Source organism: Pteropus alecto, unplaced genomic scaffold (genome assembly GCF_000325575.1).
Source record: "Pteropus alecto unplaced genomic scaffold, ASM32557v1 scaffold78, whole genome shotgun sequence".
NCBI lineage: Eukaryota > Metazoa > Chordata > Mammalia > Chiroptera > Pteropodidae > Pteropus > Pteropus alecto.
Window position 1 is genome coordinate 11,322,137 of NW_006443124.1, and position 14,802 is coordinate 11,336,938.

At 45.0% G+C, this 14,802-nt stretch overlaps 1 protein-coding gene across 2 annotated transcripts in view; it reads right to left on the reverse strand.

Moving 5' to 3' along the window:
• Window positions 1–7,436: 7,436 nt before the first annotated feature.
• Window positions 7,437–14,802, reverse strand: part of SLC22A5 (solute carrier family 22 member 5) — a 21,910-nt gene continuing 14,544 nt past the window's right edge. For both annotated transcript variants that reach the window (XM_015598170.2, XM_006923154.3), the window contains exons 6-10: window positions 13,742–13,842; window positions 11,919–12,133; window positions 10,320–10,502; window positions 9,190–9,325; window positions 7,437–8,840 (exon numbers count right to left, since the gene is read on the reverse strand). In XM_015598170.2, coding sequence (XP_015453656.1) covers window positions 8,753–8,840; window positions 9,190–9,325; window positions 10,320–10,502; window positions 11,919–12,133; window positions 13,742–13,842 — 723 coding nt within the window. In that variant the 3' untranslated portion in view covers window positions 7,437–8,752. The remainder of the gene's footprint in view (window positions 8,841–9,189; window positions 9,326–10,319; window positions 10,503–11,918; window positions 12,134–13,741; window positions 13,843–14,802) is intronic.

Sequence of the window (14,802 nt, forward strand, 5' to 3'; positions counted from 1 at the left end):
CCTGGAGCTTACCATTCTTGTTAGACACAAAACAAGAATGCCAGATTCTTGAAGTTGCTGGCGAGTCCACTGTCGTTTTGGAACTGCAATTTGTAGCCTAATTGTCAGAAAGTGGCTCAGTGAGCTTGAAATCAGAATTGGAAGAGTGAATTATCTGGCTTAAATGTTTAAAGATATCAGCCTTGGGCAGCCTGCTGTGTCTTTCTCCACACCAAAGGTCAAATGACCTGCTGAGAGGACTGGTCATTCATTGCCACTAGCCTAGCTGGCCCTTCTCCTTGGGTGTCTGCCCGGTCAACATTCTGAATTGCCAAGGCTCTCTTTATTAAGCTACCTGGGCTATTCCTTGTCGGGTGGACACGTTTCTTTTTTAGATATAGCAAGGCCTTACTGAGTAGTAGTACTGTTAGGCCTTGTAGGTCTTGGAATCATTTCTCTTTACGGAGGCATTTTGTACATCTTTGCTCTGATTGGCTTGATTTATAATTTAAATTTCAAAAGATGACTTTATATCCCAGCATTTTGGAGGAAACTCATTTTCTTTTTCTTCCTACCTTCCCTGGCCTTCCAACCCTAGAATAAAAGCTTGTGCAATAGCAATTTTCACAACAAGTATTTTATCTAGGCTGCAATGCTCATCAATGAAGACCCAAAAATCCAAGTCCAAGGCCAGCCCTCAAAGACTTTACCATGGGGTTGGGGAGGGAATCATGCAACACACCTGGAGAGCAATATATATGGAAAGAAAGATAGTATTCACCGGTTAGAAAACACCTGGTGTGTGATTCAAATAAAAAGGAAAAAAGTCAAAAAACCCTTTTAGATATTTCATTCGTCGAAAAAATATTTTGTGGCAAATATAAAATGCAACCACTCTGCTAATGCTGGGGATTTAATAATGAGCAAAAATAGACATGGTCTCTGCTCTCAGAAAACACACTTTAGTGAGGTAAACAATCACATAATCAGTCAAATATAGAATACTATCCTAGATGCTACAAAGTGGATTTGATTCTATAAGAGGGAATAACTAAGGATTTGAACTTGTCGGGTCAGAGAAGGTTTTCCTGAAGTGATGTTTGAATGAGAGCTAAGGAATAAATATTAGTTAATTGGGTGAAGGGATGTGGGGTTGAAGAAGAGATCTTTGGTCAGGGGAACAGCACGTACGAAGGTCCTGAGGCAGGAAAGAACTTGGAGCATTTGGGGAACTGAAAGCAGGTTGGATCATCTGATCCGATCATCATCTGATACCCAAAGGTTAAATGGAGCAGAGAGGGTCCACAGGAGGCTGAAGCGCAAGGCAAAAGCCATAACAGGTAGGGTCTTGAAGGTCATGCTGAGGACTTAGGTCTTTATCATAGGAGCTCTGATGTTGTTTAGGCAGGGGGTTACATGATCTGACTTTGTTTTGAAAAGACTGCTCTGCTGCAGGGTGAATGGGTTGAAACGTAGTCACCAGTTGGGAGCAAGATAATGGTGGAGAAGAAGAGAAATGGACAGATGAGAGAGATATTTAGGAGGTAAAATGGTCAGAAATGTGGTGATGGATTGGGACTTAATGCTAAGGGAGAAGGAGATGGCAAGCACGGCTTCAAGGTTATATAACTGAATGACTGTGGCAGCCACATAGGTAGAAAGAACACAGCTGCTAGCTGCTGCACCTTCAGATTCACTGCAGTGCTCATACAAGGCCGCACTTTCTGGGTGCTCCCAGCCAATGAATGAGCACAGTAGGGGTCCCAGAGCTGGCCATTTCTGCCCAAAGTGGGACTCCTCTAACAGGTAGTCTGTTCTCTGGGCCTTCCCGTCAGTGTGACCTACACTTTCTCAGAACTGCTTGGCATCTGCTCTAGGATAACCCAAACTGACACGATGATGCTCTGCATTGAGCTGGAGAATCTTGGAAAAGGACCAAGTTTTGGAGGGTTTTGACTCTGCATGTGTTGGGTGACGTGTCAAGTGGGCAGGGAAACTCCATATCCACTTGCCTACTCATAAGACATGTTTATGTTTTGCTACTAAACTATCGACTGTGTCCTCTGTGTGAGCTAGTGTCTGGTTTTGAGAAATGCTTATTACATGGATAATCTCCAAACTTCAGTTTAGAACTCAATACTAGAACTGTTTGCCTCTAGAAAAATATGATTTACCAATAGCAAAAACATCCTTTAACTTCCTTGAGGAGGAGGCAAAGTCAAAATATAGAAAGGGAGTGAGCAATTGTTCTTGAACAATCGAAGGTAAATAATTTTGCTTCGGGGGCCCTGGTTTTCTGGGAAAAAGGAGTTGTCTTTTAAATGTTCCTGAAGGAAAGCATTTACACATTTGGCAATGCAGAAGGAAATCTGTTATTCTGTGGGAAAAAGAAGCGAGCGCTCCAAAAGGCACTCTTGCTCTGCTATCTGTGTCCCCAAGCAAGGTGCCCTTGGAGAGCTGGGAGCTTGCAGTCATGAGCGGCCTGAGTGAGTCATCGTGGGGAGGACAGCTGTTCAGGGCCAACACCTTTCATGCTGTTGAAGCGGGCTTGAACGAAACCATGACTGCTGCACGAATATTTGCTCACTGGGCTCGCTCATAGGTCAAACAGCTTTTCCTTCACTGATCACGGCCACCTCAGTGTGAAGTGTGGAGGCTGACAGTATGTGAGTTTACAGGTTTTGTTGCCAGGCTTTCAGGAAGCCCAGAAACCATTCATCTGGACTAAAAAAAAGAAAGAAGTAGGTGTGAGTGTCATGAGGTATTTTTTTATTCAGAGGGCTCTGTCTCTCTTGGAAGGATGAAAGAGTAAACATATTTGTCAAAATCAAAAAAAAAAAAGAACTACCAAATGTAAGGTGAATATACTACTTAAGTACCTTAGGGATAGGAGATCTGTGATTTCCCCCAAAGGTAGTTCTAATTTCCCTCAAACAGACTGTGACAAGGACTAATTAACTGTTGCATTGATAACTGCATGAAAGCCAGGATGACTAGCAATGCTGTTGTCAACACCAAGTTTAATCCTTATAATTTAATCCTTATAAAAACCCGATGAGATAGGTCATCTGTTTTCAGATGAAGAAACTGAGTCTCTGGAAGGTGGAGCGATCTGCCCAAACTTATAGAGCTAGTCAGTGGAGAAGCCTACTTCTGGACCGCATGGCCCACATAACTGCCCCTGGAGTGGGCACTTAGCCAGTAGGCTGTAGTGCCTCCCAGGGAGAGGGTGTATTTGAGGTGGACCTTGAACATGGGTAGAATTGGGATAATGAGAGATGAAGGAGGACAATGTATGGATGGAGGCAGGAGTGTCGAGGAGAAATATGAAACTGGATGTGTGTCAGCCATATCAGGAGTCGAACTACATTAAAAATATATGAAAGTCTGGGAAGCGATGGGAGGAGTTTTAAAAAACACTGAAAAGTGCACAGAATAATTCATCCTTGTTCTCATCTTGCATATTTACTCCTAGTTTTGTTCATTGAAAAACACTTCATCGAAACTTAGGCGTGTACATTATAACGAATACAAACACTGTAGAAACTACAATAAATGCTTTAAAAGCTCTCTCAAATCTTACCATCTAAAATTTACTATTATTAGGAAAATATTATTAGATACATTTTCCTTTGCATTTATACAGAAAGGATAGATGAAAATGATATCTCAGTATAGTTTTCATTCATATTTCTCTTATTAGGAGGAAGGTATAGAATCTTTTCATGCATTTAAAAGTCGTCTATATTTCAATTTCTGTGTGTTGTTTATATCTCTTGCCCAAGTTTCTACTGGAGTTGTTAATTTTTTCTTATTTTTTTTGTAGGAGATCTTTTTATCTTAGGTAAATTAGCTCTTTGTTACATGAGTTGCAAATGGATTAATTTATTAATGGGCAGAATTTCATTTTTAAGTAGTTACTTTAAAAGGGGTTCATGGGCAACTTATCGCTTGAATTTAATATTTAAGAATGTTTGTTTATTGCCATTATATAGTACTTGAATAAATCTTTTTAAAAATTAATTCTTGTGGTAAACTATACATAACATAAAATTTACCCTTTTAACCTTTAGGTGTATATTTCAGTGGCATTAAGTACATTCAAATTGTTGTGCAGTCAGCACCACCATCCACCTCTTAAACTTTTTCATCATCTCAAGCTCAAACTTTACCCAGTAAACGCTAACTCCCATACCTCTTCTCCTCAGTCCCTGATAACCATTATTCTACTTCTATCTCTATTAATTTGACTATTCTAGGTACTTCATGTAAATGGAATTGGACAATATTTGTCCCTTTGTGTCTGGTTTATTTCATTTAGCTTGTTTTCAAGGCTCACCCATGTCGATGAATTTCATTCCTTTTTAAGGCTGAATAGTATTCCATTGTATTTATATACCAGTTTGTTTATTCACTCATTTGTTGATGGGAACTTGGGTTGTTCCTACCTTTTGTCTATTGTAAACAATGCTGTGAACACAGTGTGCAAATGTTGGAGTCTCTGCTTTCACTTCATTTGGGTATATACCTGGAAGTGGAATTTGCTGGATCATACAGTAATTCCATTTGGTTTTTGGAGGAGATGCCATACTGTTTTTTATGGCAGCTGTAACATTTTAAATTCCCACTAGCAATGCATAAGGGATCCAATTTCCCCACATCTTGACAAAGGTGCGTTATTTTGTTTTTTAATAACAGCCATAAAAATGGATGTGAAGTGGTATCTTATTGTGGTTTTGATTTGCATTTCTCTAATGATTTTCACATTTTTTCATGCGCTTATTGGCCATTTGTATGTCTTCTTTGGAGAAATGTCTACTCAAATCTTTTGCCCATTTAAATTTTTGAGTTGTAGGAATTCTATATATATGTTTAATATTAATCCCTTATAAGATATTTGCAAATACCGATACCACTGCATGCATTTCTCATTCTATCCTTGATGTGTAGAGTGTATTTCCATACCTCCTCTATACATCCATGAAGAGTTTCTGATGTGAGACTTCATCTAGGGTAAAAACAGTCAGGTGCCCGGCTGCTGCCCTCTGGCTGTCCCAATAGAGATACGATGTCCCAGTTCCTCTGGTAGCTTCTTACACAACTGTCCTTGAGATTAGGCCCCTTATTCCCCAAGGTGAGACCTTCTGGTATGAGTCTGCCCGAGACTCCAGGATATGATGTGATTTCTGAGAAACCTCTGATTCTGTCATCCTGGGCATCCTCTACCAATCTCATTGGGTTTTATCTCATTTGGAAGATCGAATGAGATAATAGATGTATTTTCCAAAGTGCTGTTTGCCATAGCAATGGCACACAACATAAGGTATTGCTCATGTTGTATGTGCTGCATCAAGCATCTTCCTATCAGCCTAAGAGCCGTCAGGAAAAGGGATTAAACAAAACGCCTAGGGGAAAGATTTGTCGAGCTACTTACTACTACCTGATGGAACAGGGCCATCTGCCAACTCATTCACCATTGCTTAGACTAGGTGTTAAGCTAAATAATTCTGTCTGGCAAAAACATCAGCCTTTCTTGAATTCATGAGCGTGTTTAGGGAACTCTGATGGAGACGGGAACTAGTTGCTAAGAATAGGAAAAGAATATGTGGTAAACTCTTATTTTCACTTTGATCTGTGGTAGAAAATTTTTATTCTATTTTTAATCTGAATTGTCTCTCCACCTCTTTTGCTTTGTTCTTCATATTTCTATGGATAGCCTGGCTTCTAATTTTTACAGGTATGAACTGAGCAGCTCATCACTCACCAGCCATCCTTATGACTACAGGTCCAGCCTAAGAGCCGTCAGGAAAAGGGATTAAACAAAACGCCTAGGGGAAAGATTTGTCGAGCTACTTACTACTACCTTGGAGCAGGGCGCCATCTGCCAACTCATTCACCATCGCTTAGACTATGTGAAGCTAAATAATTCTGTCTGGCAAAAACATCAGCCTTTCTTGAATTCATGAGCGTGTTTAGGGAACTCTGATGGAGACGGGAACTAGTTGCTAAGAATAGGAAAAGAATATGTGGTAAACTCTTATTTTCACTTTGATCTGTGGTAGAAAATTTTTATTCTATTTTTAATCTGAATTGTCTCTCCACCTCTTTTGCTTTGTTCTTCATATTTCTATGGATAGCCTGGCTTCTAATTTTTACAGGTATGAACTGAGCAGCTCATCACTCACCAGCCATCCTTATGACTACAGGTCTGCACACCTCTTCCCAAGAGGAGATCCCTGGTCAGGGTTACTGGGTCAGTCACCCCCAAGTCATGGCTCTGATGCAAACAAGCCATGCAAAGGACCAGCAGGCCTAGACAGAGGCCTTGGATTTCTAGCTACTTAGCTCAGCTTGGGGGAAGTGACTTGGGCTATTGCCCCTATGGTAAGAGCCCTGAGCATTCAGGTAGTTATGATTTTTGCTCCTAGAAGGCCACAGGTGACCGGAACCAGTGACACTGAGACTAAGAAAACTCAGCACATCTTCATTCTTGTAACAGGAGAAAGGGTATGCGGGACCGTAATTCATATTCTAGAGCCACTCAGTTAACCAGGAACCCAGCACAGGACCCGTTTTGAGGATGGAGAGGAAGCCAACAGCCTTATAGAAGATGAGCTTCCTTTCTCCCCACCTGAGTCTGATGCTGCTTGTTTTGTCATGCAACATGTCTTTTTATCTATCCAACCCTGGAGTTTTTACTCAGATCTATCTATACATTCTATCTCAGATTGCCCTGTGACACATTATATATATATGTCTGTGCACCATGTCCAACCCCCAATCCTCGTGGCCCTACCACTTACTCCAGCCACTGTTGCAGTGACCAGGTCACACAATTTTGACCATTGCAGTGCAGCCTGACAGTGCCTCACTTTGGGCCTGCAATGTATTACCTCTTGCTTTCTACCCAGGGGACAGAACCTCTTTGGGACCCATGCATGTGCAACTGGAAATGTGGGGAGCTGACATCTGTAGGGCTGCCGTTGATGAATGGAAGGTGGAAGCCAATATACAAATGCTTTCTGCCTTTTATCCATTGTGCAAATGGTTCCGAGATATATTTCATAAGGTTCCTCCGAAGTTCTGGCTGGATGGAACAGTGCCCTTGGCTCTGGCAGACCTGAAAATGCATCCTTGTAGGGGGCCTTCTCCTCCCCGTTTTTCTCCCCCTATCCTTTACTCCTGCTCCCTGGAATCTTATTCCCAAATAAACTACCCAGCTGCACAAAAGTGCTGGTCTCAGACTCTGCTTTCGGGGGAACCTTTCAGGCTAAGATATTTGTGTAAGAATGCTGGCTCAGCCCAGAGTCAACAGAGTGACAGTTTCTAGCACACAGGGATTAAATCTTAGCCTTAGAGACTAATCAAAAACCACTGCTAGAATTAGCCCAAAGTGACACAGAGAAAAAAACAGGTGAAAAGACCAAATTGTGGAAGTAAAGGTCATGGGCAGTTGCTATTATTTAAAAAATCATTTTATTTAGTAAAACATGTTAATTTCCCAAGGCACATTAGTAGCTTTCTGAAAAATAATGGTTTTTTTAACCAGGTGAAGCATATGCTTTAGGAGTACCATGGTAACAATCTGAAAAGAGAAGACAATTACACTGAACACAAAATATCTCCATGTCACATGTCTGAAGTGAGCAACTCTGAAAGACTGAACATGACTTAACTTTCTTCTTTGTAATTTTTTTCCATGATTAGGTACCACAAAAGGAACAGATACAGTAATGTCAGTTTTGGCACTCAGAGAAGTGCTAGTGGCTGAGGCTGGTAAGTCCTTGCATAAGCAGCAACTGCAGACCAGTGCCAGAGTGCTTCTGGGTTGGAAAAAAAAAGACACAAACCAGGAAGCTAAGGAACCAGCCTTTCCTAAGTCTATTGTGAAGGGCAAATAACTTAAGGAGAAAGAGACAGAAAACAAGCAACGAACAAAACACAAAATCCACATTATAGTTTTGACAGAAGAGACAAGTTTGCTTGTCTCTCTTTCTCACTGACACATTTCCTTCAAACCATACATTGAAACCATGATAGCTAGGTTTGATTGACATGGCATGGAAACAAGAATAGTAGTTCAATGAAGTGTTTGTTATGGGCCTGGATAAGCCCAGTGCTTTGATCAGATGTAAACGAGTCTACTCAGTAGTCACACCAAGTGGTCTAAGAGCCCACAGGTCAATGCACTTGCTTGTGCTCTGTACCTGCTCTGTCCCCTCCATGTTCATTACCTTCGGGTGTCCCCACACCTGGGCTCTCCTGCTCTGGGAAAGCAACAATCCCAGCTAATAACCTTTGTAACTAAAAAAGTGTGAGAAATCAAACTCTCTGTGACATGATTTCTTTCCCTCTATGTGTACCATTGGAGTCTCAGGGGGAAAAGATCTGGGGATGGGATCAGACCTCTGGTTTTATCAGAGGCCCTTTCAGGGATGTCTGAAATTAAAATGTATATTTAGCAGATGCCTCTCGTATTCTTCCAAATCCCACTGGTTCTCGTGAACATTCAACTTCTTAGAAAGTGCCCAGTCCATCACTGTATTAGTTAGGACTTCTCTAAAGTTGTCTGTCAGTAGCCACGGTGTCCTTGGAGGAAAGGTGGTGCCCTAGAACCACATGCAGCCTCTGAGTCCAGGGGCCCATCTGTGAGCAAGTCAGACACAGGGTCTACAGAATGAACAGCAAAGACCTTTGCCACTGAAGGACTCACTGTCTGCATGAGCCATTTCCAGTGGTCTTTCCTCTTCACTTTCTCACTCACTGGAGGTTGTTAGAAGGCTGTGCTTTTAAGGACTGTGGGGTTTTCTTCACCGTCTTTTAACATCCTTGTGTGGCTTGGCGTTTGCCTGTATTTTATTCTATTAGAACAAGCAAAGCAAATGTTAGTGAGAAATCCTGCAAAAATGTCTACCAGTCTCAGAACCAATCAGTGAACCAAACCCAGAACTGAGCATATCACACTAAAGGGAATGTCATACAGCACATTCTGAAAGGCCTCTGCACTATGCCAGAGCCACTACTGCTGTGGAGATGTATGTGGTGACATGGTGGTCCGGATCACACCAGAGAGGATAAAATGAAACCTCCTTGCCATTTCTGACCCTCTAATGGCTAAACCAGTCCGTGGCATTTGTGAGAGTTTGTGGGAAACTCTGTGCCAGGCCCAGACCCAGTGCTTCAACATTGTAAAGGAGGAGGCCTCCTTACCCTTTGACCCGCAGCATCTGGTCAATGGTGTCTGGGAGAGGGGTGCCAAAGCTCTCTGGGAGGAACAAGGTGAGGATGGCTGTCAGGATGGTCAGGCTGCCCATCAGAATGTAGGGCAAGAAGCGGTCGTAGGCACCTAGGGTAGAGCAGACAGAGCCCCAAGGCCGGGGTGCGGTTAGCCGTGGTCTCCCTCTGTGCTCTCAGGACTCTCTAAAGGGGATCACTTGCCTTCTCAGCCTCAGCACGTCCCACAGTCTGAGCTGCCAGGTTGGAGTTTGGCACCTAGACAGGTCTCAGAAGCCAGAGTTGGCACCGAGGTCTGGTAGCACCTCCCGCTGCAGGGGGGAGCCACGATGATCGCTGTCCCTACTTTCCAGTGCTGGGTTTCCAAGGGGCTCGAGGTGCTCGTCCAGGGACAGGAATAGCTCCTCCACCTCCCCAGATGTGTCACAACCCATTCGATTTGCCTACAGGCCAAACAAGGTGTTTCTGCTTGTCTATGCAGCACGTTCACAAAGCATTCTGGGCACTCTCAAGGTGCATGCCACCCTTCTCCAAAGATGTGTCAACAAGGGATGTGCAGGGGTACAGCAGTTGTTATGAGAAAATGATTCGGAGGAAGAGGAAACTGGTGCCCTGCTACAGAAAATGGCACAAGATGGGTCTTCACACAAGATAAAACACTGTGTCACATGCTTCAAGTTACAAAAATTCTTAGTTCCTCTCGAATGGACATCTTTCCCCGCTCATGTTCCTTTTAAATTCTGATTCCAGGAAGAGATTTCTCCAGTTAAGTACACTGACTCCCTGAGCCACTCTATAGTCTCTTAGGACAGGGGAACTGTATTCTCTTATGGAAGGCCTGGGATGGCTGAAACAGGAATAAAACTCTACTTTTTTCATCGATTTCTATCTAATCTATAGGTTGTTTTCCATTTACGAGCGAGTGCCTCCCCCGACCCAGCGCACCTGGATGAGAACCTCCTCCAGGCACCGATCCAGTACTAGATAGATTCCATTTGTATGTGTGCTTGTTTTCCTGTTACCAAGCCATCTCTGGCTCACATTAATGCCCATCCCATCGGTGCTTCCACTCCACTGCTCTTGCGTGCTCGGCCCACGGGACTTACCAAGGTAAATGAAGTAGGGAGATAGGATGCTGCCCAGCCGGGAGGCCGTGGAGCTGACCCCTACGCCCATGTTTCTGACCACTGTGGGGTACAGCTCGGCTGTGTACACGTAGACCATGGAAAAGGCCGCAGTCACTCCAAACTTGCCCACCATCACCAGGGCTGTGGCCAAATAATACAAGTCTGGAGAGGCAAAGGGAAGAAAGTAAGAGAAGGCACCGACCCAAGGTACATTGCTATTGAGAGTTCCATGTGTGTGTGTGTTTTACCTGAAACAAACTGTCTCTCCCGTTGCAAGGAATAGTTTCCATAACCTCCTATTGTTGGATAAGGGCCTATAGCCAAGATGTCCCTCCGAGTTGCTTACGGAGAGGCAGGGACCTGCAGCTATGTGAAGATATGCTCTTCTCAGCCTAAAGGCCACCAGAGTGAGCCCCCAATAGCCCAAACAAATCTGCTTTCCAGGCCAGAAGTCATTAAAAGACATGTCTGTCAAGGGGTCAGCTGGCACTCAGAACCTCATGCTGCAGGCACAGTGGAAATGATTAATGATTTGGGGATGGATGAACGGGGAGGTCAATTCTAACTCATTTCATGCTTTCGTGCTACTCAGACCTCAGCAATTCACACACCTGCAGAGCCTCAGAAGCAATCCTCTGATCCACCCTGCTCACTGTGCCAATAAGGAGATGCTGTGGGTAGCCCGTGGGCTGCCCTGAGCTCCGGTGCGAGCCCCGCACACATGCCTGGGCTCCCTGCCACGCTGCAGTGGGGCTGCCTGCTGCAGGGGGCCGCGACCCATAACCAGGGGTTCCCAAATCCACCAGTGCACTAACTCTAGGGGCCACGGTAAGTCCCTGAACTGTTCCATGAATTGTACTAAAGGGCTGTCCCCCACCTGTGGGATAGCAAAAACGGTTTTAAGAATAAAATCCTGCTAATGGCCTATGAGACCTACTCTGTAACCTGGCCCCTCAAACATGCCAGGCTGGCTCCCTTCTCAGGGTCTCTGTCTTTGCTACCTCTTCGGCCTGAAATGTTGTGCTCCTGAAATGTTGTGCTTCTTCTCACGGCTCCCTCTAACAGTGCATCTGTTTTCTGCATAAACTAGCCCTCCACAGCCCTTTATTGTTATTATAAAAGGTAACACAGTCTGCACTATCTTAAGCCTTTATTTACTTTTGCTGCCCAACTTCTCAAGTAGAGTGTGAGTGGCAGGAGGGCCCTGGGCTCCACCCAACTTGCTGACTTCTATATTGCTGGCCTCTACCACCGTGCCCAGCCCAGAGCAGGTACTCCCCGGCTACTTGTTGGCTCTCTTTCCTCCTTACTCTGCAGAGAAAAACAGATGTGCACAAACTAACTTGGATAGAAAGGAAAATTAACCACCAGCCCCACCTGGTTGCTTTGCCTACTCCCTCCACGCCCAGGCAGTGATGTCTGGTCCCAGGAGACACTTTTGACTTTTTGGCTGAGAATGTGAATATGCAGGTGAGCTGTGATGGCATGATTTTATTCTCTTTATTAATTGGAGAGACAGTCTGGTAGAGACTGAGTGACGCAGAGGAGGCTCAGACAGCAGACACACGTGGTCCCTACCTGAGGGTACCAGCTGCACGAAGAGGAGAACGCCGCCGCCCAGGAAGAGGGCGGTGGCCATGGAATAGCGCCGGGGCAGGTACCGCAGCAGCAGCCAGGCCAACGTGTATGCCGGGACCTCAACCACCGCTGAAAGTAAGCAGTTCACGTAGATGTCGCCATGTAAGTTAGGTGTGTCAAGGGAGAGCCCAAAGTAGCCCACTGATATGGTCATCCTGAAACAGAGTGCAGAGAGCTGATGGGGCAGCGTCTGTGCAGGCACCTCCCAATGGGACAGCTTTGCAGATACAATTAATGCAGGAAATTCAAAACTCTCCTTACAGCAGGCAGCAGATTTAACCCTGACTCTACTGCTTAGAACAAAAGATGACTTCCCCCAGCCCAGAGTAAATTTCAAACCAGAACACTTTTAGAGCATCCCAAACAGCAATAAGGTTTATATAATTCAGATAAGTTTACTTTGCTGAAAAAAAAAATCAACTCGAACCTGCCTTTTGGCTTTAAAAATCCTAAGCTGAAGCTCTCACAAAGCCTATTTCCCTACTCTCTAGATCTCCCCAAACCCAGCAACTTCAGAAGGAGCCAGAGAATGAGCCAGGAGGCAGGTATCAAGCGGGATGGGATAGGATCAGAGAAATGAGATAAAATAAGGAACGATCATCAGGTCAAACGTTTGCAGAGCCCCAGCAGGTGTTCCGTGGAGACTAGCCAAGAAGAGGCTGGTGGAGGCAGCGGACCCCGATGCTACCATACCCATGGGGAAGTGGTGGGGCCCCAGTGGTGGGGCCACATCATCTTCCACCTGCATTGGTGACCCTGGCCTGGTCCCTGTCTCCAGGAGGCATTCTCTCTGGTAAACTGGACCTTTGTGGGTTAGACTGGACTCATCTGCAGGCTGAAACCACAGCTGGTACAACCAGGGAAAAGGGCACATGCAGGAGCCCCTGGGACGTCCACGGCAGGGGAGGGCCCGTGTGAACCACGGAATGGTGACTCATTGGAGGCGGCATGTCCGTGCAGCAGACTGAATGAGAGCCCTGTCTGAGGCCAGCACTTGGATGGCACACAACCCTGAGGGATCCTGGGCTATTCCTTGGAAATGGGTGACTCATCATAATCCCCAGAGAGCAAAATGGCTGGCTGCCCAAGGTTGCTCAACTCTAGTAATAGGGACTCTGGGATGAAGTCCAACTTCCTTGCCCAGCAGGGTCAGGTAGTGGCCTACGATCCTGAGGGCCACGAAGCCAACGCTTCTCAGGCACTGGGCTGTGTCCCCTCTCTCTGGCAACTCAAAGCCCTTCCTGACAGACTTGGCGAAATCCTTCATTAGAAGGAAACTGATAAGGACATCTAGGCTGTGGCCTTGCCTCCAGGATGGTCTCCAAACAACCCAAAGGGAGGGATCCTGCTTCCATCTTTCCAGAAAGTACTTAGCAGCCTCTGTAACTGAAAGAACAAGGTGTTTTCACTTAGAGACTTTGTGAAGGCCTCACCTGACTTCCTTAGTCACTATCTGAGGCACAGAGGACATGAACAACTAGGACCCAGGGTAAGCAAAAATTTGCCTCAGGACCTGGAAAGATCCCCAAAGAGCCCATATTTCCCCAAAAAACTCCACACAACAGTTTTCATTGTCCTTCTCTGAGAGTCCTTCAAGTTAAGAAATGTGACATAATCATTTCTTTGATCGCAAGGGACATCTCTTTCACTTTCTGATGACACAGGCTTTTAATTTTGGTCTGAGACATGTCTGCCAATGAGATGCACAATAGCTACTGCCAGAGGCTTTGTCTGGAAGCCTCAGGTAGGTCTCACTTACGTACCACAGGATTATGGACATGATGGTGACTGTTCGGATATTCCGGGTTCGGAGCAGATCCAGAATGCTGTGGGGCTGCTGCTTCTTGGAACTTAGGTCTTGTAGCTGTAGAAATGACAATGACAAGGGTATAGGAGGGAGAGAAGGCTGGAGACCCAGAGAACCAATCACACTGGAAACCCTGGCATCTTAGCCTTCTGCATCCCTGAGTTGGGGAGTGTTTTGTTTCTTTCTTGAGAAGAAGAGTAAGAATAGTGATTATATCCTGGGGAAGCAGAAGGCTTCCTCAGACCTTGTTAGTAACAAATTAGTGAATAAGAATGAAGAAGAAAAGTAGGTGACCAGTCCCTCAGGGGATGCAGCCAAGGTGGAGGCCCAGGCTGACAGCACCACCCCTGGCCTCCATTCCAGGAAGCCTCCTGAGCATTCCTTCCCAAGGCTGGATCCCTGCCCTCTGGGTCAGAGACAAACTGGCTATAGAGTTTACTGATGTGATATTTTAAAAGAGTTAATGTTTCAAGTCTTCATACCATGTAGTTAGTTACTGGTCTATTTCCAAAACCAAAAAAATGCTAAATAGAAAAACAGGAAAATTGACCTCAGCTTCACCCAGAGTAACTTCCTATGAAATTCGGCACAGCCAAGGACATTAATAAACCACACGTCTAAACACACTGATGTTGCTTTCTTAAGCAAACCCAGCTTTGGAGCTTGTTTTTCCCGAGTTAGCAGTTCAACAAAAGGTCAAATTTTGACTTTAAAGATCCCTTGAAATAGCCTCATTTCCTCAAGGATGCCAGTGAGGCTTATGACCCCTCACTGAAAAGCCATCAGAGCTACCTCGCCTAAAAGCCCTCTCTGTCATCTAGGCCTGCCCTGCCCTTTGTGCATCAGAGCCCTTCTCAATCCATGCTGAGACTGGTTGCTGGGCCAACACTTAACTGTAAGGCTGGCAGGGCTAGCCGTGGCCTGTGGCTTCTCTGCTGACTACAGTATCTGGTCTTTTTCCCAAGCCTCAAGTCTGCATCTTGAGTTCCGAATGTCTCTGACACGCCTTCCACGCAC